The 25,950-nt window shown below is 42.9% G+C and overlaps 1 protein-coding gene across 1 annotated transcript in view; it reads left to right on the plus strand.

Moving 5' to 3' along the window:
• The first annotated feature begins 1,922 nt into the window (after positions 1-1,922).
• EBF2 (EBF transcription factor 2) overlaps positions 1,923-25,950 on the plus strand; it is a 122,867-nt gene continuing 98,839 nt past the window's right edge. Inside the window, exons 1-6 of the mRNA XM_066337356.1 lie at positions 1,923-2,257; positions 4,370-4,526; positions 5,589-5,652; positions 5,932-5,987; positions 6,347-6,420; positions 13,756-13,824. Coding sequence (XP_066193453.1) covers positions 2,127-2,257; positions 4,370-4,526; positions 5,589-5,652; positions 5,932-5,987; positions 6,347-6,420; positions 13,756-13,824 — 551 coding nt within the window. The 5' untranslated portion in view covers positions 1,923-2,126. The remainder of the gene's footprint in view (positions 2,258-4,369; positions 4,527-5,588; positions 5,653-5,931; positions 5,988-6,346; positions 6,421-13,755; positions 13,825-25,950) is intronic.

The following is a 25,950-nucleotide window of genomic DNA, read 5'->3' on the forward strand; positions in this document are numbered from 1 at the left end:
CATCCAATGCCATGTCTGTCACTCGTGTAGACAGAATAAATCTGAGTCCCGGCTTTGCCCTCAATCGTGCCTGAATTAAGGATAGAGTTTTTATGAAAGTTTTATGAGAGGCTTTAATTTTGAGCTTCTTTTTTTGGAGACAACTCTATGGAACTCCGTGAAAATAATCTAGTTTTTAATCAGTGGCTTTTTGAATCGCTGCTGAAGGTGGGTGGAAGGAGTTGGGATTTATTCTGAAATGGAGACTGTAGTTCTATCCCGTTTAAATTTTTTTTTTTTTAAAAATTAAGCAGGTTAAAGAGAGGAGCTGCACATAATGAGTCAAGGAAATACTTGAATCCTTGCGCTGTGCCTTTAACTACCGAACATCTGATTCCCTCATCTGGCAGATGGTCTCTGAGCACAGATTTGCATTCATTGTCTTGAAATCTGTTTTCGCTTTGGTGTTATATAGATTTCAGAGGCAGATCTATAGAGGGATCAGAATACAAAAAAAAAAAAAGCCGAGAGGAAAATATCGCCGAGGCAGGGCAGTTTATATTAAAAAAAATCAAGTGCGATAAATGCAGAGGCAGGAATGGTCCGGGCTGGGGAGAGCTCCGCTTTCCTGTGCGGGGAAATGTCCGCGGGATGGTGGGGAAAGTTGGGAGGTGAGAGCTGCCGGCTCTCAGGGTGTGACTTTGGGGTCTGGCAGTCCCGGGCCGGCTCCTGCCCCCAGGCAGCTTCTCACCCTGCCCCACTCCCGGGGCTGTGCTCGGAGCCAGTTTTCGGTTTAAATCCCGCGCCTGAGAGCGAAGCTGCCGCTGCCCGTGAGGCTGATTTGGCAGCGCGGAGAGGGCTGATGGACACAGCTCGTTGCTTTTAAGAGATTTTTGGGGTGTTTTGGGCCGGGACAGGTCGGGGTGAGGCTCCGGGATGTCGCGATCAGCCCGCGGTTGCTGTGCCCGGCTCCGCTGTCCCGGGATGGGCTCGCTCCTCCCGCTCCGGCCCCACGCCTTCAGGGGGCTCCGGGGTGGCACCGCTCGGGGCGAGGCTGCCGGGCCATTCCCATCGCGATAACCCATCACGATAAACCATCCCGACAAACCCGCTGTTCCCCTACCCGTGCTCCGGCTGCCGCGGGGCTGGCCCGCTCCTTCCAGCCCAGCCCCGCAGCTTCAGCACAGCTCACACATTCTGGGGCAGCACCGCTCGGTGTGGAGCCGTCAACCTGGGGCGATAAACCCCATCGCGATAAACCCCATCGCGATAAACTCTCGGCTCCCTCGCCGCTCGCGTGGGGCGGCGGGGACCCCGCTTCCACGCCGGTCGCGCTGCTTTAGCGCGGTTTGTGCGCTCTGGGGCAGCGCCGCTCGCTGTGGGGCCGCCGCGCTGTGCCCATAACTCGGTCACCACATGGCGACATCCCTATCGCGACATCCCGCGCCCGGCCGCTCTCCCTCCATCCCCGGAGCAGCGCGGGTGCAAGGAGAGGGGGGCGGAGCGCTGGGAGGGGAGGGGGCGGAGCTCAGCCGTGCGTCTTAACCAATAGCGACGCGGCATGCAAATGAGAGCTCCTTATTTGGCGCTCGGCCCCGCCCCCCGCGCGCGCCGCCCGCGCCCGCCGCGCTGCCCATTGATGCCGGCGCCGGCGGCTCGGGGAGGGACCCGCCGCTCCTCAGCTCGTCCCGACCCTTCTGTCGCGATTTCCCCCCTCACCCGGCTTGTTTTTCCTCCCCCTTCCTCCTGGATCAGGCAGCGAGCGATCCTCCCGCTTGTCCGCCGGAGGAACAGGTGATCCTCCCCGGCGGCGGGGCGGTTCTGGATGCGGCGCTGCCCTCGGCTGCGTGCGGAGGAGGAGGATGATGATGATACCCGGCGAGGCTGAATCGGCGTGACTTTCACTTGGCGAGAGGGAAAAAAAAAAACTTTCTTCTCCCCCCTTCCGCGTTTGAAGGCGTTCAAAACACGCAGCGCTGAAAAGCAGAAGAAGTTGGTTTTAAAGCTGAACTTCGCTTTCCCGGGATTTGAGTGTCAGAGTCAAAAGCTGCGTCGTTTTCTTTTTTTTTTTTTTCTTTTTTTTTTTTTTTTTCTTCTCCCTTTATCTCCCGAAAGGAAACTGTTGCTAGTTGGAATAGACTTTTTAAATGTTTGGAATTCAAGATACTTTAGGAAGAGGACCAATTCTGAAAGATAAATCTCTAGGTTCGGAGATGGATTCCGTCAGGTCCTGGGTCAGAAACGTTGGGGTTGTGGATGCGAACGTAGCAGCACAAAGGTAACCGTGACTCTTTCTCTCCCACTTTCCCCCTTGCTTCTTATTTTAGTTTTTAAAAGCAAATCTTTTCTTTATGCCTTGTTGTTCGCATTTGATATTAGATATATTAGATTTGTTGTCTCGCTCTCTGTGCCCCTCCCGGTCTCCTCCAGCCGGCCAGAAGTGAAGGTTAGAGTTAGAACACAGCGCTCCAAAACCAGAGAGCATCAGGAGTCCAAAAACTCTGATGACAGCGAGATGGGATCAGCCTTTTCATTTCTGCCCCAGGAAGATGTGCGGGACCCTGGGCTGGTTGTTCCCAGCCATCCCGGGGCTCAGCTCGCTGGCCCACACAGCCCAACACGAAGGGACCGAGTTAGAATTAACCGTAGATGTCAAACCCCAACTCTCGCAGACAATCTGATTTTATTAAATTCACCGTGGGCATTGCCCAGATCCTCACCCGCGGGTTTGGGGCAGGGTCTGAGAGAGCAGCGGAGGGCACAGACCCCGCGGGCATCCCGTGCCCACCTGCCCCAGCCTCCGAGAGCTCTCTGGAATGGCTCTGCACACCCCGGATTTGGGGCTTGGCTCTTTGTTTTCTGCTTGTTTGGGTGGGTTATTTCCCCTTTTTGCCCCCCCTTTTTATTTTCTCTTCCCAGCCAAGTCAGCACAGGACAGTTATCCCAGTTTTTTTCCCGTTAGGGGCAAGGCGATGAAAACTCTTTTAGGATTTATTTTTTACTCTCCTTGCTCTCTGGATAGCTTTAAAATTTTTTTAAAAAAAATTAGTAACACCGAGGAAGGTTAAATCGGGAACCCCGGGAGTAAACCTGATTTTATTTAGTGTTAGAGACAAGGTGAAGGGCATGAAACAGCAGAGGGGACTTCAGATGGACCAGGGACCTTTCAGAAATAGCACATCCCGCAGCAAGCTTTTCCCAGCGCCATGGGAGGAGTTCTCAGAGTTTTATAAATGTCCATAGAGCCTTTAATAAACACGGTTGAGGAGGGGGAAGAGATTTATCCTCGAGGAAATCGAAAGTAAAAGGAAGCGGCTCCTAAGGAGGGTCCAGCTCACGGGAGCGGTGGAGGCACAGCCCGGGTTGTGCTGCCCGCTGCCAGCGCTTTTTCCTCGGGATATATTCCTGCCTTTTCCCTCCCCAGATACATCCCGAACAAACCGATAAATCCCGATTTTTTACCCGCAGAAGGAGAGGAAGCCCCGAGCTGGGTGCAGTTGTGGCGGATGTGGTGAGTTCACACCGTCCCTCCCTGGCAAGGAAAACCCAGGGAAACATCTGCAGCTCTCTGAAAGAGTCAAATACTTTTTTTTTTGCCAGTGCTTTGGAGCTATTTTGGGGACTAAAACCCAAAGCTGTCCAACTCCTAACTAGTCTGGCGCACAGACTTAATCTTTTTATTAAGTAATTTGGAGGTGCTCGTCTGCACCGATTTTCTCGCAATAAGCAGAAATTTGCTTTAGGGAGAAGGAATTACAACTAATTTCACAAAGAAATAAAGCTGCAGTCAGGGCTGTTGTGGTTAAACAGAAGCATTTTGAATCTTTCCAAGCCGGGAAACGCGTGGGAAACATCACGACGTTTTCTGCAGTCAGGGACAGGATTTTCGCAAGGGCTGGCTAACCCCAGAATAAATTCTTTCAGCTTAAATCACAGCTTCAATTCGCAGGAATCGCTTTGGAGTAAGTCGGTGACTTAAGTCCAACTTCGCTGCCGAGTGAAGTCGCTGTCTGTGCCCAAAGCGGGGATGGATGCTCCGGAGCTGACAGACTGCCCGTAGGAAAGGGTTTTAGGGTTTGTGAGAAAAAAGGGATGTGCCAAGAGCTTTTCCAGACCCTCTGACAGCTCCATCCCGGCCAGGAGCTCTGACAGGCAGGGCAATAAGAGGAGGCAGGAAAAACCCGTGTTTTGTAAGGGGTGTGCAAGGAGCGGGCTTGTGCCAAAAATCAGCTTTTCAGCATCTCCCCGTCCCCTGGCCGCCTGCAGCCGGGACGGTCCGAACGTGCTCTGCCTTCTTGTGTTGTTGTTTTTGCCATTTTTCTGCTGCACAACCTGGTAATGTCTTTGTCTTTTCCCCCCCTCGACCCCATCCCGTGTGTTTCCTCCACAGCGGAGTGGCTTTGTCCAGAGCCCACTTTGAAAAGCAGCCACCCTCCAACTTGAGGAAATCCAATTTCTTTCACTTTGTTCTGGCTCTCTACGACAGACAGGGGCAGCCCGTGGAAATAGAGAGGACAGCTTTTGTGGACTTTGTAGAAAATGATAAAGTAAGGCTCCTTACTCTTCTTCTTCCTCTTTTCCTCTCCAGTTTTGGTCTTTCCCCTTCGCTGAGCTGCCAACTTTTAATACCTGTTGTCCCTGACAGACCACGGCCGTGCTTTGGGCAGGGTTCAGGTGCTGGGGCAGAGCTGCAGCTCTGTCTGTGCTGCTGCACTGAAAAAGGGTCAGAAACCCTCTGCTCTGTATCAGGAATGTCATTCACCCATTAAAAAAAAAATAAAATCAATAAAAATCGTGGGGGGATAAAGGCACTTATTTTATTATTATTTTTTTTTTTACCTACCACGTCTCCCAGATTTTATTAGTACCCAAACAGAAGTGGAATCTGACCTGTAATATGTCAGATTAGCGTTGAGAGTGGTTATTTGTATTTCCTAAGGCTGCAAAGTCAATGGCAGGACTTGGAAAGTGTTTGCTTTTGGGTTTTAATTCCACATCTTGACCACTTTGCGTTTGTTTCAATGATTTTCTTAGCCGTGGACAAGATTTTTTTTTGAACTGTGAATCATAAATAATGATCTTATTAATTAGGGGAAATAGCATTTAAAAAAAAAAATGAAGTAAAATGTGTAAGAAACATCCCGGTACCACAACCACGAGGAAATAAATATCAATTTTGGCCCAAAGTAACACTGCTGAAAAGAAATGATCACAGTGGAATCAAAAGCCGTTGCGTTTTCCCCGCTGTCAATCTGCTTTATATGAACTGATTTGAAATGCACAAATTCCTCTCAATTTCTAGCCTTGAAAAAGTTGAGAGCATAATGGCAAAAAAAAAAAAAAAAAAAAAAAAAAAAAGAGAGGGAAAGAAGTTCTTGAACTCCTACAGGAAAAGATGTCAGCAGCATTTTGTAGTTTGTCCTGGGTCACTCGGAAGGTTAATACATCCCAATCAGTGGATTCACCTCTTAGAATTTTAATGAACTTTGTTGTCACTTCCATCATGATTATCAGCTCTTGCATTTTAAATGTGCCAAGTGTAAGTTCTGGAAGGATTTTTTTTTTTTTCTTTTTTTTTTTTTTTTTTTTTTTACCAATTCCCTTTGCAGGAGCAAGGCAACGAGAAGACCAACAACGGCACACACTACAAACTCCAGCTCCTCTACAGCAACGGTGAGTTGTCCTTCCCTGGCCCCTCCTAAATTCTGTGGGGGCTGTGATTTCCAAAATATACCAAAATTCCCTTGTTTGAGGCCCTTTCAGTGCCCTGGAGTTTAGGTGGGCTTGGGGAACAGAAGCACTTGGGATGCTGAGGGTGTAACAGGGCACAAAAACGGGTTTGTTCTGCTGCTTTTAGGGCCAAGTGCCTGCTGTAGGGTTTATTTAAAAGTAGAATATTCCTTCCAAGGTGGCTGTGGGGTGTGTATTGACCCCTGTTCTCCCTGGCTGCAGGTGTCAGGACGGAGCAGGATCTTTATGTGAGGCTCATTGACTCTGTCACCAAGCAGGTGAGCAGGGCTGCGCTGGCCCACCTCATCCTCCCTGTTTGCTCATCATTCCCGTGCACCTTTTCCCTTCCCTGCTTCACTTGGATCTTTGCTCTGCCGTGTTGCAGACTTATTTTGGAGGATAGTTGAGAACTGTGCTCTTAAATCCCTTTTTTTTTTTCTATTTTTCCCCTCTGTGGGCTGTAGCTTTTTATTCACTTTGTAGCGATATTGATGTAAAGCCCTTTTCCCTGCACATAAAGGGGAAGGTGTTCATTTGCAGGCGATGGTGAGGAGTGGTAAAATCCCTTCCTCTCACATCTGAACATCCTAAGGAATAAAGAGCCAACCCCTGATGCTCCTGCTCTTCATTTTTATAGCCCATAACTTACGAAGGCCAGAACAAGAACCCCGAGATGTGCAGGGTGCTGCTCACCCACGAGGTCATGTGCAGGTAAGATGATTTTATTTTGATTTTATTAACGCATCCGTTATCAGCTTTGCTGCCCCAAAAGCTGGGAATGAGCCTCCCCCAGGAAATTTTGGGTAGGGAAGAGTTTGATTTTTGTTGTTGGTTTATTTTGCTGGTGGCTCAGAGAGTGTCTTTGCGTTTCTCTTTATTTGGGTAACATTTTCTTCGGTTCCAAACAGATATTTGAGGGGATTTCCTATTTTTTTCTCTATTTATTTTTCCTGCAGGACATTCAGCTGCACTATTTTTTTTTTTTTATTTAAAGTAGGCCTTTGCATGGGTTGTTTAAATCAAGACTTTTATGTGCTCCTTGCTCATAAAATTTCTGCTCACCTTCTGTGAATGAGCAGTTGAACTTTTATATTTTTTACCTGGAAACTCCAAGTTGTTCCTCATGTGACTTCTTTCGGTGAAATATTTTAATTGGCTTAATTAAAGCGGCATCGTTAATGCTCTTTAATTTTGGGCAGTTCTACCCCAAAAGAATAAAAAACAAACCCTCAAACCCTTCCTTTCTATACACATGAGCAATATTTAGGGGCCTTGTACTTTTTTTAATTAAAACCAAAAAGAGAAGACACTATTTTTTAGCATTCAAATTTATAAATTAGACGGTGAAATGACTAGAGGATGTTTTTAATAACTTTTGTATAAGTCTGAACTTACATGTACCTTATGTGTGTATGTGGTGCTTCCATGGTAACTTATTACTTTTCCTGTTCCTGGGTAATTAAATTCTTTTTTTCAATACATATAATAATGCAAACAGTCAATGTTCTTATATTAAAATGTGCTAAAATGTGGATAGAACGTTCATAAAACAAGAGGCAAAAGCCATTCCTGACCTTTATTAAACACAGTTTGTGATTTATTGTAACACTGGGAGAGGGTTAAGCTCTTGGACTCAATGTTGCTTCTTTTAATGGTGCAGCTTGCTACTTAATTGTTGTTTTTTTTAAAAAAATTATTAAAGTAGCCTTTCAAGGTACTGTAGCAGTGAGAGAAGTTTATTTGGACAGAATTTTTAACAAGGGGGAATCTTAGTTTCAATGCTTAATTAAGTCAACAATTCCATTACTTTTTTAATATAATACGAACCAGGTATTGAGTATTAAACAAATGTATTGTTTCTCTTTGTACATAGCTCTTGGTAATTAAGTAAATGAGCTTTTGACCAGTATTTCCATATTTGTGCCCTAACACGATGTGAGGGATGAATTGGGTGGGTTTTACAAGGACCTGGTGATGAAGTGGCAAAGATCAAAGGTGTGGAAGTGACTCTGTGGCACACCCAGAACCTCAAGCACGTAATTCTATAAATTTATATATATATGTATATATGGATTCGTGTTGTTGAAAGGTTTCACTGCACCCAGGTGAAAACAGGAGAAGAGAAATCTGATTTCTGGAGTGGTTGGGTTATGGTTTGTGATAACAGGAGAGCACTGAGCCCGTTCTCTGCTCTCCCTGCACAGAGCCCAGCTCTGCTTTGGAACTTCGAGTATTTCAGCACCTTCTCCTCCAAAATGCACTTGTTAGATTTAAAATTAATTTGGGCTTTCTTCCCCCTGCCTTTCTGGTTAGCAAATGCCCCGCTCAGCTTTGCTATTCCTGAGCTCCAGTGATGCCTGCGAAGCTCCGTGTTCGGTTTAAGGCGGCGTTGCACAAACCTGAGCCAATATTCTGATTATTCTCAGCTCTGCTGCTTGATAGGTTAACCAAGGAAGAATTACAGCTCGGGGCCGTCCTTCCCGTGTAAAACACAGCTTAGTGAAGGGAATCAAAAGCGCTCTGTGACCTAATGAAGACGTTTGATTTGAGATGTGTGGTGTTTTCCTGGAGCATCTCGGAGCAGGGTGCTGTGCGTGCACCGCATCACTCCCAATAACGCCAGGGGAACGGCTCCAGCCCTAGTTAAACTTGACATTTTATTTTATTTCTTTTAAGTACAATAATCAAATCTTCCTCGTTGTGTGCCGCTTAAGTGGCAGCATCAATTTTTAAAAGCCCTCTCGTTTAGTTTGCATTAGGAACAGTATATAAAATTTTAATGCACTGTACCCACTCCGCTGTCGAAATTGATGCCTACTGCTTTTGAAAAGGAAAACAAGGAGGGTCTGTCTGTCTTTCTGCTCCTCTTCCAATCCTCCCTAGCTGAAGGTAGGGTTTTTTTTTGGGGGGGGATATTTCTGTACATAACCACACGTGGAGATTTTTTGGTTTTTTTTTTGCTGTGTGCCTCCGAAAGTGCCCGTGTCTCCCTCAGACAGTGAAAGATGCCTGCTTAGCAGGAAAGTTGTCCAAATATTGATACGGCTGCACCAATCTGTCACAGCCATTGAAAGTTCAGCTCTCTATAATTAGTGCTTTCAGCGCTTCCAGTGCGAGGCTCCGTTTATTCCTTTCCAATCCGATTTTTATTTTTTTATTTTCTTTTTGCCCATTTGGCTTCTTCAGAACAACTCCTCTTAGGTGAGTTTATATGGAATAACACAATCCTAAAAGGCTGGAAATGGAGGTAAACCATCCCCTCCTCTCCTGAAACAAGCTTCCCCCCTTCAACCCTCCCTCGTGTTCTTCCTTTTCTTCCAATCCTCCACCAAGAGGAAACTCGTTGTTATGCTGCCGCCAGCAACCCCCTTCGCCCTCAACGCTGGGAGGGTTAAAAGGTATTATAATTCGAACAGAAGTAGTCTCAGGGTCTACAGCTGGCTAATAACAGAGTTGTATTGAGTGGAGCGAGCCCCACAGCTGTGACTTTCGCCACAAGGCTCAGACCAGACTGGGGCTCTAATCAGCTGGGCCAGGCGGCCGCTGGGGCCCGATTTATCGGCCAGATGGTGTGAATTTAGACACTTTTGTTATGCAATTGCAGGGAGGAGTTGGGCAGAAGAAAACAAAACAAAGGCCACCATGCTGCGAGCTGATTTGAGTTTGAAATTAGAGACAGGGTTTGTTTTTTTTTTTTTAATATGTGGGTTTTTTTATTATTATTATTTTGGTTATTTTGGTGTTGGGGCGATGGGAGAGAAGTTGAGGGATGGGTTTTAAAAGGGTTTTAGTCAGGTACGAGGAGGGGAAAGGATGGAAGTTAAAGGATGGATTTTAAGTGTTTTAGTCAGGTATGAAGAGGGGAAAGGATGGAAGTTAAAGGATGGATTTTAAGTGTTTTAGTCAAGTACAAGGAGGGGAAAGGATGGAAGTTTGGCTTTGGGATGAGGCTTCTGGGATGCTCAGTTTGTAGGGCTGGAGATATCTCTGGAAATAAAATCAATGGAAATAATATCTTGATTTTTAAGCCACCATGTTTTGAGCTTATCTGAGTTTGAAATTAGAGACAGTTTTGTTTTTTTTTTAATATGTATTTTTTTATTATTATTATTTTGGTTATTTTGGTGTTGGGGCGACGGGAGAGAAGTTGAGGGATGAGTTTTAAAAGGGTTTTAGTCAAGTATGAGGAGGGGAAAGGATGGAAGTTAAGGGATGGATTTTAAGTGTTTTAGTCAAGTATGAAGAGGGGAAAGGATGGAAGTCTGGCTTTGGGATGAGGCTTCTGGGATGCTCAGTTTGTAAGGCTAAGGATGTCTCTGGAAATAAAAATCTTTATTTTTAAGCTGCCATACTGTGAGCTTATTGGAAGTTGAAATTAGATTCAGGAGCTTTTAAAAATTATTATTATTATTAATAATTATTATGATTATTTTGGTGTTGGGGTGAAGGGAGGGAAGTTGAGTGATGGGTTTTAAAAGTGTTTTAGCCTAGTACAAGGAGGGGAAAGGATGGACGTTTGGCTTTGGGATGAGGCTTCTGGGATGCTCAGTTTGTAGGGCTGGAGATATCTCTGGAAATAAAATCAATGGAAATAATATCTTGATTTTTAAGCCACCATGTTTTGAGCTTATCTGAGTTTGAAATTAGAGACAGGCTTTTTTTTATATGTATTTTTGTATTATTATTATTTTGGTTATTTTGGTGTTGGGGTGACGGGAGGGAAGTTGAGGGATGGGTTTTAAAAGGGTTTTAGTCAAGTATGAGGAAAGGATGGAAGTTAAGAGATGGATTTTAAGTGTTTTAGTTCAGGTACAAAGAGGGAAAGGATGGAAGTCTGGCTTTGGGATGAGGTTTCTGGGATGCTCAGTTTGTAAGGCTAAGGATGTCTCTGGAAATAAAAATCTTGATTTTTAAGCTGCCATACTGTGAGCTTATTGGGAGTTGAAGTTAGAGACAGGGGCTTTAAAAAAATTATTATTATTATTATTATTATTATTATTATTTTGGTGTTGGGGTGGCAGGAGGGAAGTTGAGAGATGGATTTTAAAAGCATTTCAGTCAAGTATAAGGAGGGGAAAGGATGGAAGTTTGGCTTTGGGATGAGGCTTCAGTTCCTAGGGCTGGGGATGTCTGGGAGCTTTCTGGGTTTGCTTTTAGTTTTTTTTCCTTGACCATTCTTAACATAAACCATCATTTTCCCGAAGTAGATCTAATTAGAGGGGAAAATTAACAACAAAAGATGTAGAAATTCATCTTAAGCCTTGATATTCTTGTCTTAAGCAATGAGCATCCCCAAAGGTGTGTTCCCAGCCCAGTACTGGGGCAGGAATGAAAATATTGGTCAATATTGGTCAATATTGGTCAATATTGGTCAATATTGGTCGAGTCATGGCAATTATTGGCTTGAAGAGGATATTGAAGGCTTGATCCTGGACCACCAGAGTCTGGGGGTTTGGGCTGGGCTGAAACTGGAACAGACAGAACTCAGGAAACCAACCAAATGTCACTGCTTGGATATGGGGTGAGACACATGGAAATGGGGATTTGAAGATTTAGGAGGTATTTTTTGCTAAATGGTTGGGCTGGAACATCCTCAGTCCCACTCTGATTCATCTGAAAACAAGTTCTTCACTGGGAGTGGCTCTTCTCCCTCATCAAGGGTTTGGGGTTTTTATTTTTTTAATATATATTTGGGCTCAGAAAGTACCAGGGTCAAAGGGGAAAAAGTTTATCACTTACCAAGATCTTCCCCCAACTGTGATAGGAATGAAAATATCAGTCAAATATTTGGGGAACTTCAGCTGCAAGCCACAATTTTTAGGGGGAAAAGATTTGAAAATTACAAATATAAAGCTCAGAACTGCCATAATTATGGCACTAGATATAAAACAAGATGCACTCGTTTGTGAACCCAGCCACATTGTGCTCAATCTCACAGAATTCATAAAAACAGAATTCACACTAAAACCCTCCAAGAACTGGCACCATCCCTGGAACCACTACAGAAATATTCTCAAAACTGTGTTCCTTCTTTTTTTTTTTGCTTTATCATAATGCCCTGTAAAGCAGCAAAGATTCTATTCCAAATGTTATTACCCATGTGTTGCTATATTGGACATATCAAAGTACATCCCAAATTTATGTTTATTAGAGTTTAAGTTTATGAGAGGATTTTCTGCTTTTTTTTGGGTGGGTGTGTGTTATAATTTTCTCCTTTAGAAAGCACCTCCCATCTTGACCCCTGCTATAAAAAAACACTCCATTCTTTTTCTAGACACTGATTAGGCAACGAAATCCAGAAAAGATGCACAGTTGGGAGAAAAGTTGGGAGAAGGAAGGAAGGTGATGTTGTGCCCTGGTGTGAATTTCCAGAGCTGCACTGAAGTGGATGGAGCCATGACAATTTACAGCAGCTCCAGGGGCTGCCCCGGGGATTTTTAAATATTTAGTGTTGCCTTTTATTTTAAAAGGAGCAGCATCAATGAAGAAGTGCAGGTTTGAGGCCAGGGGGATGTAGGAATGTTGAAACAGTTTGAGCTGCTGTTTAAATCAATCTGCTCCTTGCAGCTCATCTGCATTGGCAATCCCAGCCCCAGAGCAGGAACTTCCTGGAAACTGCAGGAAATGTTGGGATTTTTCACAGCTGAAAGAGGATTTTTTTTTTTGGCTAAACGCTCATTTTAGGCATTTATAGTTGACTATTTGGCATATCAAGAAAAACCATCCTCACTTTAGTATTTTATTCTGCCTCCAATGAGTTCAACTGTTTTATTTATTATTTTAAAAATATTTATTTATTTACTTTTTAGGTTTTGATATTTTATATATTTCTATTTTAATATAAAATTCATATATTTTACATGTATATAATACCTATATTTAAAACAATTTATAGATTTTATTTTGTGTATTTATACATTTATATTTTTTACACATTTACTTTTATTCTGCTTGGACTCGCTCTGCAGTTGGAGAACTCTGATATTCAGAATCCTCAGGGAATTTTGCAGATGCATTCAACACCCCTGTACCAAACCCACCCAAAATTCCAATGTGTGTAAATCTGAACAGAAACCTCTGCAGGATGTGACAAACATCTTCTGGAAAGTTCTGGTGCCTTCTGAGAGAATTCTGATGGAGACTTTTTAAACTTTTGGGTGCCTCCATCCTCCCCATCCCCTGTTGGCTCTGACTGGACCAAAAAACCTGAGTGTGGAAACAGCTTAAATCTTCTCTCTGTCTTGAAATGATTAAAAGTGAGGATTTTCAGAGCAAGGATCATTTTTAAAATCTATTAAACTCCTGGTCCTCAGCTACTGTGTGTGCTAACAGCATCACTCACATCAGTGATTACATCAATGGAAATAAAATCCTGATTTTTTAAAATTTTTTATCGTTATTTATTATAATTAATATTATCACAGAATGTGTATAAATGAAGGCTTAATCTTAAGGGTTTAGCACTGAAATGATTGCAAAAGCCAACGTGCAAAATATCCTTTGTAGGATCTAAGTGTGTTCAATCTCTGGCTTTTCATAGAGCTGAAGTTTTCAGTCACCATATAAAACTTAGATATTTAATAATAATAATAAAAAAATACAGTAAAATATATAAAAAATTAAGATTATTGGAGTGGACCAAACCATTAGGTTGCTCCTAATCAGCCCTAACACCTCTTGATGGATTTTTAACCCCACATAACCCATTTGGTCCTGCCTTTAATGACATTATGACATCTGTTAATCACTTATTAGACCTTCATAAATATCACCTCGGTCTCAAGAGTGTCCAAACTGCTGCTCATTTTTGCCTGGGCAATTCAGAATGGATTGCAGGGAGCCAAGTGCCAAACTCCAGCTGGAACCAGCCAGGATTTAGGCACTCAATTCCCTTAATTTTCCCTTCTGGAAAGCAGAATTTTTACCCTTCCAGGCACATATCGAGTGCTGAAGGTTTTCTGACAGACTTTGAGCTGATTCTTTGCTCTCAACTGTCCCAATGGTTCTTTAATTTTGGTGTTTTTTTTATTTTTTCCCCCTCTGCAGTCGATGCTGTGAGAAGAAAAGTTGTGGCAACAGGAACGAGACTCCATCCGACCCTGTGATCATTGACAGGTAGGAGATGAATCCTTGAATCCTCATTTTCCTGCAAAACCATCCCAAAAAATGATTGTTTTTCACTTTGAATGATCTGAGGTTGTTCCTCCCTGGTTATCTGTCAGTGTCTGTCGTGTGAGGCCCTTGACAAAAATTCATGTTTGTTTGTTTAAATGAAGTTTTAAAATGAATTTAATGAATTAAATGAATTAAATGAATTCATTTTAAAAATGAATTTTTAAATGAAGTTCTGGTTTTTTTTACTGAATATTCCCAAATATTCCATGTGAGCACCTGGAACGTTCTCTCCTCCCCAGGGATGGGATCCAACTGCTGAGGCAGAGAAAACCTGGAGTCACCTGGCAGCTCCAGGAATGTTCTTTAACAGAAGAACATTCTGTAGAGATGTGGGGAGAAAGGGAGAGGTAAAAAGGCAAAATGTAAAAAAACTTTGTAAATGGAAACGTAAAAAGGCAAAAATGCAACATTAAATCTGACAGCTTGGGGATTGTGAGCAATTTTATGTAGAAGAGCTTCGTGCACTACTCAGTTTCAGCTCCAGGTTTGGGTTCTTTTGCTAATTTTTAGCTCAGACACAGAAATGGGGAGAGCAGCAGTTTGTTAAACCACAAAGTGGCACTGTAAAAATTGTGTCTTTTGGGGGAGCTCAGAAAAAACCTCCTCGGTGGAACTCCCTGAACATTTGAAATCTGGAGTCCAGCAAGGCTCAGACTTTTATTCTCAAGAGGAAATAAACCCAGGAAAAGCTGCTTCAGAAAGGAGCACGTGTTCCAGGGCTCCAGAAGGGGAACAGCAAATAAGGAAAAAAATCAGGGTGGAAATGTTTTCCCCCAGATTATTGTGTAGTAGCTGTTAAAAGGTTCCTTTTCCCTGAAGCAGATGCTCCAAGAGAGCTGAGTGGATTGATTTCAGAGGCAGTTTTTACGCCTCTCTGTGCCTGGCCTGTTCTATCTCCTTTCTAACAAGCTTTATTTGTCACAGTATTTCTCGTGGAAATACTCAGAAATACTTCCAAATACTCGGAAATTTTGGCACTCAGAGCACTAAAGCTGGTTTGAATAAAGACCTGCACTAATTTCCCCCATTTCTTTAATTAACCTAAATAATTTTGGAACTCTGCTGAGGTGCTGGGTTCTCCCTCTCCCTTTACCCCATGGTTTTTTTTTTCCCCTTTTAATCCTGTGCTCACAAGCTGTGGTTGGAAGAGCTGGAAGTTGCAGTGAAATGGGTTCTTTGGGGAGCAGAAGTCCTGGATGTGCCATCTTGACCTTTCCTATGAAATTTTGAGCTTATTTTTGGCTTGCTGTGAATGTGCATTTGGGAACTTTCCAACCTGAAGTCTGGATTCTGCTGGGGGAGCAGCTGGGGATGGAAAGCCCTGGATTTGCCCCTGGATTGAGACTTTGCCAGGGGCAGTTCCTTACCCCAGCTGAATTTGTAATCCCAAGGCAGTGGTGGAAAAATGAAGAACGGACAGGTTGGCTCAGTGGAAGTCCTGGGTTCTGCTCCTTCCTCCCCACCACAGCCCCCAAAAATGTGTTTTTGTCACCATTCAGGGGGTCTGTGTTTAACTGTGAATTTATCAGCCTGTCCTCATGCAGAGTGAGGGTTCTGAGGCTTTCTGGTGGATCTGCTGATGTAAAATGGAATGGAAACTATGAGAACAAACAGAGGTTTTCTTTCTAACAGCTTGTGCAAACTGTGCAGCACAACTCACCTGTTGTGCCCAGAACTCTTTTTTCCTGCCTGCCCTGCTAACAGAAATATTCTTGGAATGGAATATGGATGGAAGCATCCTCCAGGCTCAGTCTGGCAGCTCCTTTTTTGTGTGTTGGTTCTTCCCTTTGTGTGTGTGTGTCTCCATTCCAGGTGAGCTCTGGAGCTCAGTGAGGGGAATAAATAAGAGCTGCAGGTTGATAAAGCTGCTCCACTCCGTGTTAGAGGCAACTAAATCAGATTTAGGCTCCAGAGAGAAGAGTTTATCCCAGCTCTGCCCTGCTGCCAGGGGGAGGCTTGGCTTGGTGTCAGAAAGAAAGGGAAAAAAGGAAAATGGAGAGAGAAGAACTGCAAAAACACCTTTGTGTTATACAGAGCTGGGTCTAAACGGTGAGGGGGAAACTGAAACAGAATTTCCTTGGCGTGAAATTCCAGGATCTTTGAGATTTGGGGAGAAAGGTCGCCCAGGTCATTGAGTTCAACCATAACTCCATCATCAAAACAGTGATTTCCCCTTCAGTTGTTTCTCTCCCCACCTTTTTACCTGCTCTGTGCTGGAGGGAGACACAACCCCCTGGTGCTCACCAAACCCTGGGGATTTGTATCGCTGTTTGAAAAAGGAAGAAATAGTTCAGTGGGAAAAAAAACGTCAGCCCTGTTGTTGTTGTTGGGCTTCTCCTTCTCCTTGAAAGAAATCCAACAAGTTCTGATGCTGAATAAAACATTTCTGCGGTGACCTTTGCTCTGGGGACTGCATTTAGATCCTTGCAGTTATTTTTCCACTGCCTCGTGGAGATGAGAACGTTTCCATACGAAGGGGAACTTCTCCACTGGAATTGTGTGCCCTCTCCTGCTGCCCCAGATCTGCGGGATCCATTGGGATATTTCAGTTCCTGTGATGTTCTGAGCCACAATTCCTGTCACTCTGGTCAGAATTTCATTTCAGGGTGATGCCTCAGGTTGAACAGGGAGGGAACAGCTCAGATCCTGCAGTGCAGATGTCCAAAATTGGGAATTCCACTGGAGCACGGGGCTGGAAGGAGCTGGGATTGCATTTTTTCATCCAGAAACTCTTACAACTCCAAAGTTTTGGACAACACGAGCCATAATCAGTTCTCAAAATGTCACGGGCAGCTTTGACTTTGTGTGCACAACCCAACTGAGAGCTGAGTTGGTTCTGGTGCCTTCCAGTGGTGGATCCCAGCTCTGGGGGATCCATCCTGGATTTCTCTGCCCTTCTGAAGTTGGTATTTTGTGGAATTGCTCGCTCTAAGAGACATCAAAAATGTAAATATCTTCTTTTCTCCCCCTTCCCTCGTGGCTGAAGTGGTGGTTCTTGATGTTCCTGGTAACTCCTTGATATTGGAGAGTGAATTTTGTGTTTCCTTTATGGAAATCACAGGCTGGGATGTGAGGTGCAGGGGGAATTTTGGGTGGAAGCTCATTCCTCTGAAGATGGCACTCCCAGCTGAAATCTGGATTTTGTGACCCCCTGGCAGAATGACTCAGTTTGTTGCCTTTCCTATCCTGCTTGTGCCAATAAAAAGAAACTTGATGTTGGGATTAAGGGCTCGTGGAAGATGCAAATTAATTTAACTAATCACTTTACTGCAGTTTTTCTCTCTCATTGTAGGTGAGTTGTACAGTTTGGGATATAAATTCATCAAATGGCAAAGAATCTTTTGATTCTTTTTAAATTTTCTTTGTGTTCCTTGAAGATTCAAGCTCTTTAGAGGAGGTTATTTTGTGAGTTTACTGAAGCTGTTGTTTAATTGAACCCTCTGTGGTACAGGGGAGGATTGGTGAAATTTTTTAGCTGAAAATTTTGCTTTTTTTAAACCCTTTTTCCCCTCCCCTTTTTCTAACAAAGAGGAACAGCCAAAAATCCCCACAGACACTGGGTTGCCCCATCACCTTTAGTGACACCACGTGCCTCAGTTTCCCCATGAAAGCAAAGGCAATTCCTGGCCGTGAAAAAGTGGTTTCAAATCCCTAAACCAGGAGCTTTTGGGGGGTTTATTTTTCACATTTCTGCTGCCAGGAGGATTTCATTTCGATTTTCCCTGTGGTCCTTGTGAGTGTCTGCCAAGGCAAAAGGAATTTCTGGGATGCGTGGGGTGAAACCAGGAGCTGTTCCCAGCTCCTTGAGTGCCCCAAACCCCTCCAGGATCTCTCCCCTTGTCCCAGGGAGTCCAGGTCCTTTGTTCCCTGCTAAATCCTGCTCTCCTGCAAAGAGCTGCTGGTGTGCCATCTGTCTCTTTATGAATTTTTTAGTAGACTGGATGTTTGTGGGGAGTCAGTAACTCAAAGTGCACTACCCCAGCCATTTGACAAGTGGTTCTCTTAGTGCCTAATTTGTTTGTTTCTTTTTTTTATGTGTCCCCCCCCCCCTCCTCCTTCTCTTTTAGACAAAAAAGAGAATTCTTTGCTAGTTTGCCGTCCAAAACATGTTGAAATCTTTGATGTGTGCAAACACTTAAGGGCTTGTAAATGGGCTAAACCGGAGAGTAGCTCGTGTCACTTAATCTTTTTTCATTTAATGTTGACAGACAACAGATTTTCCAGCAGGCTGGTGAGTCAGAAGAAGCTTAGAGATCTCTAGATCTTCATTTTCTAGTGCTAGAAAAATGAAGAATGGACTGGTTGGGTCAGTGGGAGTCCTGGGTTCTGCCCCTTCCTCCCTGTATTTTTGTACCCACAGGGTCAGTGTTTAACTAGAAACCATAAATGTGACTCTCTGACTTTCCCTGATGACACCAAGACACATTTACTGAGGGCTGAGGTGTGGAAATAACTCTGGTGATGTGCAGGAGCATTGCTGTCACAGTGGAGGTGCTTTTGGAGCAATTTGTCGAGTTTCTCTTCCTCCAGGAGTGTTGGGTGCTGCTGGAATGGAGCAAGGAATGAGGGATGGGTTTAAATCACAGCTGGTTTCAAGCACAGATAGCTGTTTATAAAACACATCAATAAATAAAATTTTATTTATTTGTATACGTAAATAAAATACGTTGGGTTTTTTTTTTTATAAACAGAGCTGGAACCTGATTTCCACCAGTGCTTTGTGCAGGTTTTCTCCTGGCCAGGTGCTTTCACTGGGGGCATCTCTGCCCCTCCAAACACAATCCAAACACCAAGAGGCCTTTTGGGATGTGTTAGAGGGAGCGCCTGTGTGCCAGCAATATTGGCCATTTCAATATTAAATCTATCAACTGGAACCATCCATTAAATCTATAACTGCAATTATTAGCTCATGTCCTGTCCTGAGAACTGAGATGGAAGCACAGCTCAGCCTAAGCAAGGCCACATTATATAATCTAAAGATTATATAATGAAGAAATAAAGAAATAAAATCTGAGTGTTGCTACTACTGCCTGCAAGCCTTTAAAAAAAAATAAGCCCAATGAAGACAAAACCCAAAGGATTTCAGCAGCTCTGCATAAATCAGATAAGGTCCCCTGATGCTCTGGAGCTGCTTGGACACAAGCATGGAGGGATTCCAACCTTGTTAGATTGGCAAAAGTTAGGGATTAGGGAGCGAAGTTTACACACGGGGTAGGAGAATCCTTGTTCCTTTTTAAACGGAGGCATTTTGCTGTAAACGGGGAGGATTTGGCCCAGTTTGTGCTCACAAACAGCCAGTGAGGAGGTGAAGGGGTGCTGACCTCCCAGAGAGCAGAGTGAGGAGCCATTGGGATCAATGAGCTTGGTAGTAGTGGAAAGGGGAATAGAAAACAAGTTTCCCATGGACTAAAGCACCTCTGGGAATAGAAGCTGAGGATAAATTCGCTGTGCAAACAGCACAGCAGAAATCCTGGGGATGCAGAGCAGCAGTGTGTGACAGCTCCAGTCCTTGGCTCTGCCTTTGCCCGGCTCTGTCTGCACTCATCAATAAAAATGCCGATATTTCAGAGAATTTGCATCCTAATGAAAGCATCCTCTGTGTATTTATGACCTGAAATACTCTTCCTTCTCACTTTTGCACTCCTCTCGGCCTCTGTCTAGACCTGGTTTTATGGACTTGTCACTTCATCTGCCCTAAGCTTTTTAGTTCCTGCCTCTTGCTTTCCTTTTGAACCTTTTGTTTCTCTTCATCCCTTCCCTGGGTGTCCCTTTCACCATCTGTTTCTGGTGGGATCTCCCGTATTTTCTGCCCCTGTAAACATCCCGGGGTTGCAGCCTCTCTGAGCTGAGTGCTTCACCTCTGAAAAAAGTTCTCCCAATTAATGTGTTCCTGCTTTCAGATGGGCCATGAAACAATTTGTCCTGCTTGGGAACGTCACCCCCAAGTCCTTGTGGAGGAAAGAAAAAAATCGAGGCTGAAAATACAAAATGTGCATCTGAAGCTTGAATCAGTAGGAGAAGTAATTTTACAGCTATTAAAAGCTTATATCATTTGCAGAAGATGATGTAGGAGATGTCACCACAATCATTTTTTTGTAGGACACACTCCACACGAAGGAATGGAACCCAAGTCTTGTGTTCCAGGCTGGATCATGTCAGCAGCTCCTGGAACAACATTTCCCCTCTGCAGCTGGATGATTCCCATTCCCTTTTTTCTCCATGGTTTGGATCTTTAATCCTCTGCTGTCATCTAGGCCGTCCTTCTTTTCCCTCCTTTTTTTCTCTTTCCTTTTCCTCCCCATCTCCTCCCAGATAAATGCTGATATCTCCACGGGTGTCTCACTCCCAGCTCCACGTTTGGTGGCTTTTTCCTCCAGAGTGGAGCCCATGGAGCTTGCAAATTGCCCTGGATCACTGAGCCCATAATGAGGCTTCCAAGCCCAAACAGTGCAAATCTGCTGGGATTTTATTGTTCATAAAGCTCCTTCCCCTGGGGAGTGATAGAGCCATTAGGTGTGTGCTGTGTTTAATATTTGGTCATGACAGGAAGCAATAATTTTTTCTCTCTTTTGCTGGGGCTCCTGAGCTGTTTTTAAGCAGTCAGCTTATTTAGTCTCAGGGGCTGGGAGCCCATTAGGCAAACAGCTCTTGCCTCCATGAGGTTGTGTCTTCCTACGGAGGTTGTTTCAAGAAATAAATAAAAATCAACTGGTTGCCTTGTGGTGGCTTTAATCCCTGGCTCTTCTCAGTGGCTGTCACTGGGAGGAGTTGGCATAAGGCTGGTTTGACTAGAAAATGGCATTTCTCATGCTGAATGAGCTTTTATTTTAATTTATTCCAGCAGAGAGCAACCCCCAAAGCTCCTGTTTACATGGTGTGTTATGGGTTTGGGTATTTATCTCATGCAAATCCACTCTTTAATTTCAGTGGAAGCAGCAGGAAGGTTGGATTCAAGTATTTTAGAAGTGGGTTTATATCTCTATAAAAAATAGAAAAAAATTGGAGTTTGGGGTGCAGCCTGCAGGAAGCTGCTCCTCTGTGTGTCCTTCCCTTGAATTCCCAAAGGTTCCCTCAAAGAACCAGGAAATTTATCCATGGAATGTGGGAGAATTCTGCACTTTCTGTGTTCTGATTGTGCTTTTCGGCCCGATCACTGCAGGATTTCTCTTGTTCTCTGCTTAGGTCTCTTCCTTTGCTCCAGGGGAAAAGTTTTCCACTCCCTCATTTCCCCTCTGGCTCCTTGTCTTGGGTCTCTGCAGCTCAGGGGGAGATGTTTGGAGCAGAAAAGGGATAAATAATTGTCTGGTTCTATCCCAGGGCTGTTGTGAGGGCAGAGACTCGAGGTGGGTTTGCATTAACCACGAACACAAAGGTTCTTCTTCCAAACCAACCCTGACAGGAAAATCCTGGAGTGTTTGGGAAGAGGGAGGGCAAATCCAGAGGTGGAAACAGCACACAACCAACACCTGGAAGCAGCTCATGGCATAAAGAACTGAAAGCTGAGTGCTGCTGCCTCTCAAATTATATTTAATTAATTTTTAAGAGGTGTGCTTAGGTTTGCTTATCATAAAAAGTTATTTTAAATCGGGTCCTGGTTCAGCAAAGCAATTAACATTTTGTATTATCTAGTATCAACATCAAGAAGGGGGTGTGTAAGCAGTTCACACAGAGTATGTCCTGAAAAGTGAAAGTGCAGAGATTGATAATTGGGCTCCTGCTCCCTTTGGCTGTCACAGACTTTCTGTAAGAGAATTCACATCGTGGAGGGGCCTTTTTTGAAAAGATGAAACTTGAGTTTCTCGGGCTCTCAGGACTCTGAACCACAGAGTGGAGTTTTGGGGGCTGATAAAGTTCTGCCTCCTCCCACACCCATTTACCTTCAGCTTTTACTCTGGACATGAACTTGGAATTTATGGCTGCCTGAAAATTCCCTGGGTCTTCAAAGCTGCTTGTGCTAGATTGTAATCCAGATTAGGAGATTTTAAATATAATTTGTCATTTGAATTAGGAGTATTTTAAAATCAGATTCATAATTTGGATTAGGAATGCTTGAATAAAAATTATAATTTGGATTAGGAGTGGTTAAAAATAAGATTTGTAATTTGGATTAGGAGTGCTTAAAACTAAGATTCGTAATTTGGATTAGGAGTGGTTAAAAATAAGATTTGTAACTTGGATTAGGAGTGCTTAAAACTAAGATTCATAATTTGGATTAGGAGTGCTTGAATATAAATTATAATTTGGATTAGGAGTGGTTAAAAATAAGATTTGTAATTTGGATTAGGAATGCTTGAATATAAATTATAATTTGGATTAGGAGTGGTTAAAAATAAGATTTGTAATTTGGATTAGGAGTGGTTAAAAATCAGATTCATAATTTGGATTCGGAGTGCTTGAATATAAATTATAATTTGGATTAGGAGTGTTTTAAAAATAAGATTTGTAGTTTGGATTAGGAGTGTTTAAAAATAAGATTTGTAATTTGGATTAGGAGTGTTTAAAATTAAGATTCATAATTTGGATTAGGAGTGCTTGAATATAAATTATAATTTGGATTAGGAGTGCTTAAAAATAAGATTCGTAATTTGGATTAGGAATGCTTGAATATAAATTATAATTTGGATTAGGAGTGGTTAAAAATAAGATTTGTAATTTGAATTAGGAGTATTTAAAAATCAGATTAGTAATTTGGATTCGGAGTGCTTGAATATAAATTATAATTTGGATTAGGAGTGTTTAAAAATAAGATTTGTAATTTGGATTAGGAGTGCTTAAAAATAAGATTCATAATTTGGATTAGGAATGCTTGAATATAAATTATAATTTGGATTAGGAGTGTTTAAAAATAAGATTTGTAATTTGGATTAGGAGTGCTTGAATATAGATTGCAATTCGGATTTGAAGCACTTGAATTTGGTTTTCCAAACCTCTGCTCTCTTTGGGCCTGGAAGAAAAGCAACCACAACTTTTCCAACTGGTCCCTTGCCAGTGTCAACCCTTCCCCCTGGTGCTGACAAAGTTTCTGCTCAGTCACAATTCCTCTGCTGGAGAGGGGAGAAAAAGCTGGGCAGTGTTGTGTCAGTGTCACTTGGTCACACAGAACCTCAAAAAATAATAATAATAATAAAAAAAAACCCATCCTCTGGGATGTTTTGGTTAAAATTTTTTTTTTTTTTTTCCTTTCCTCCTTATCTGAAACATTTCTCAGCATTCCTTTAGGGACATCTGGTTCTCTCATTTTCCAGCTTTTTTTTTGGTGCCTTCAGAAGTGTCACTGTGAGTTCTGTCTCCTCAGCCCAGGCAGGACACTGATCCTGCCAGAAACTGGCCTAAAATTCTGCTGCCCTTCAGAAACAGAGGCTGAAACCATTCCTGGGCTGGGGAATCCCTTTTTTGCATTTCATAGACACTTTTTTTTGTCTATGAAAAAAGACATAATTTTTGAAAAAAGACATAATTTTTGTCTATTAAAAAAACCAAAAAAGACTTTTTTTTTTTTTTTTTTTTTTTTTTTTTGTCCCTTTTTTGCGTTTCCTGGTGTAAAAATGTCCCTTTCTGTAGGTTTGGCACTGTCACAGATGATTTTTTATCGAGATTTTTTTTTTGTGTTTGGGTGGGGGAAAAAGGGCTCTGCACTCCCATGGCTTCAGTCCCTTTGTGTCACTGTCACCTGGTGCAGGTTGGTTGTTCCTCTGGAGGAATATTCAGGGGTTTTATTCCCACCTCTGCCTCAGCCCCCTGCAGTGCCTGGTGTCAGAGGGATTTTGGAAGTCGTGTCCCATTGTCTGTGAGAACTTTGCTTTGGAAAAAGGGATCTGACACGTAAAACTTGATTTGATGGAGAATTAGTCTGGAGACAACTGCAGAGCCCTGTGCTGCAGGAATATTTTGGAATACAGCATTTAAAAGGAGAGTGAAAAAAAAATAATTCCAAATCCAACTTTTGTGCTGTGGGTCCTCTGCACTTCGTTGGCTGCATTAAAAGCCTCAAATTTGGCTCTTGCTTATATTAATTTAAATATTTTTTTTAATACTCCTCCTATTTTAGGGCTGCCCAGGACCACTGTCCTGTTTTCTTTGTGTTTCAGTTCTTCTCTATTTTTCTCTCTGGAATGCAGAGGGGTTTGAACTGTGCCTAAAAATTTGGGGTCTTGCTCTAGGCTGAGTCTGTAGCTGCTTCTAAAATAATGCAATAATTTCAACTTGTCCCTAATAGTGATTACTGTCATACAGGGAAATGTTTTTTGTTTATTTTGTTATATTTATTTAGTTTGTTTATTAAATGGACTCAAATGAAATCTTTATTTTCTCCCCACATCGCAGCTCTTTGAACCCATTGTGTGTCAAGCAATTCTTAAACTGAATAACCACGTAAATACTTTTGGTAGTTTCTTAAAAATTATCTTCTGGAAGTCTTAATAGTTTTTTTTTTCATGACTATTTCAGTAGGTTTTGTCACTCGTTGAAACTCTTTGAAAATAAGAAGCTTTTCTTTGTAATAGTTTATTTTTTTTTTCTCATGACTATTTCAGTAGGTTTTGTCACTTGTTGAAACTCTTTGAAAATAAGAAGATTTTCTTTATAAAAGCTTTATAAAGCTTTTCTTTATAAAACTTTATAAAACTATCCTCAGCACGCTCATGCAGCGTTCTGATTGTTTCACCAAGGAAAAAATAAATAAATTGGTGATTAGATGAAAGAGTGGGGATCAAATCCTTGGTGAAAATGATTCTCCTTGGTGCCCCAAATCACCCCTGTAACGATGGGGGCTCCAGTTTCCACGCTGCTGGTTCTAATTGATGTCATTCGAGCTGATCTGTTTGCTGGGCACTGAGTGGCAACTGAAACATGAGACAGGTTTTGAAGGGTCTGTGTGAAAAAAAAAAAATTCACTGCCACGGTGGTGTCACTGCAGGACTCCTGGCTCTGGAGGGAATTCCTCTTGTGGGTAGTTACAAAAATCAGCTTTTAGCCCATTTTTGTCTGGCCCAGGTCTCACATCCCCAAAATATTTGCTGTAAATGGCAGCAATCTCCCTGCAGAGGTGGGACAGCTGAGTGTTCTGTCCTCAGGGGTTCTGTGGGATCAATGATTCCCTGTCACCCTAATAACCAACGTGGAAAACTTCCCCTTATCTTGTTATATATATTAAAAAAAAAATAAATCCTCCTCTCTCATCCCACTGCAAAATTCCCCCTGTTCCTTGCTCCCATCTCTGTCTCCTGAGCCACGTTTTCTGCCGGAGTTCAGCATTGTTTTGCCAGCCCAGCCCTGACAAAGCAGAGGTCACACCAACACGACCCCTTTTGCTGCTACCAGGAGGCTGCTAAATAATTCACGTGGCCAACTTGATTTCGGGGGTCCACATTTGTTTTTTCCACTCTCCTAATCAAGATGCTCATTTAATTCTATTCCAGCACCTGTTCAGCAATTAACACCCTACAATTTGCATCTTACCCTGACATTTGCTATCTTTCCAATTAGTTTTTATATCAGTATAATTAGGTAGGGTTATTACAGTGCATCAAGCAGGGTCGAGGATATTCCCAAGCCTTTAAGCTCTTTCCCAGATTTGTTTGGGGAAGGCACTGAGGGTAAACGGTTGATTAGGATCACTGTTTTTCTTCTTCATTCAGATCAGGAGGAAAACTGTTTCCCCATGTGGCCCATGAAAGATCAGGGAAATATGTCAGCCTGTAAGAACTAATATGATGTAGTTCGTGACTTTTTGGGGTGAATTTACAGGGGATTAGGAGTGAGGGTCAGCCCCTTGCAGCAGCAGCACTCGCCTTCATTATGCTCTTGTTTTATGTTAAGCCAAGCAACTTGCAACGAGGATTTTAATTTTTAAAATCAATCCTTTTTTTTTTTTTTAATTTTTTTAAAGTTGACATGTGGGTGGGTGAAAAAATCCAAATTAGTGGGTGACCTGACCATATTGAACACTCAGCTTAATTGGTGAAGGCTCTGGGAGTGAAATGACTACTCCTAACACCTTTTAATTTAAAATTTCACAGAAGGAAGGTCTCGCTGTTCAGCTGTGATTGGTTTGGGCTGTGGGCTCCT

This window comes from Sylvia atricapilla, chromosome 28 (genome assembly GCF_009819655.1).
Source record: "Sylvia atricapilla isolate bSylAtr1 chromosome 28, bSylAtr1.pri, whole genome shotgun sequence".
Lineage (NCBI taxonomy): Eukaryota > Metazoa > Chordata > Aves > Passeriformes > Sylviidae > Sylvia > Sylvia atricapilla.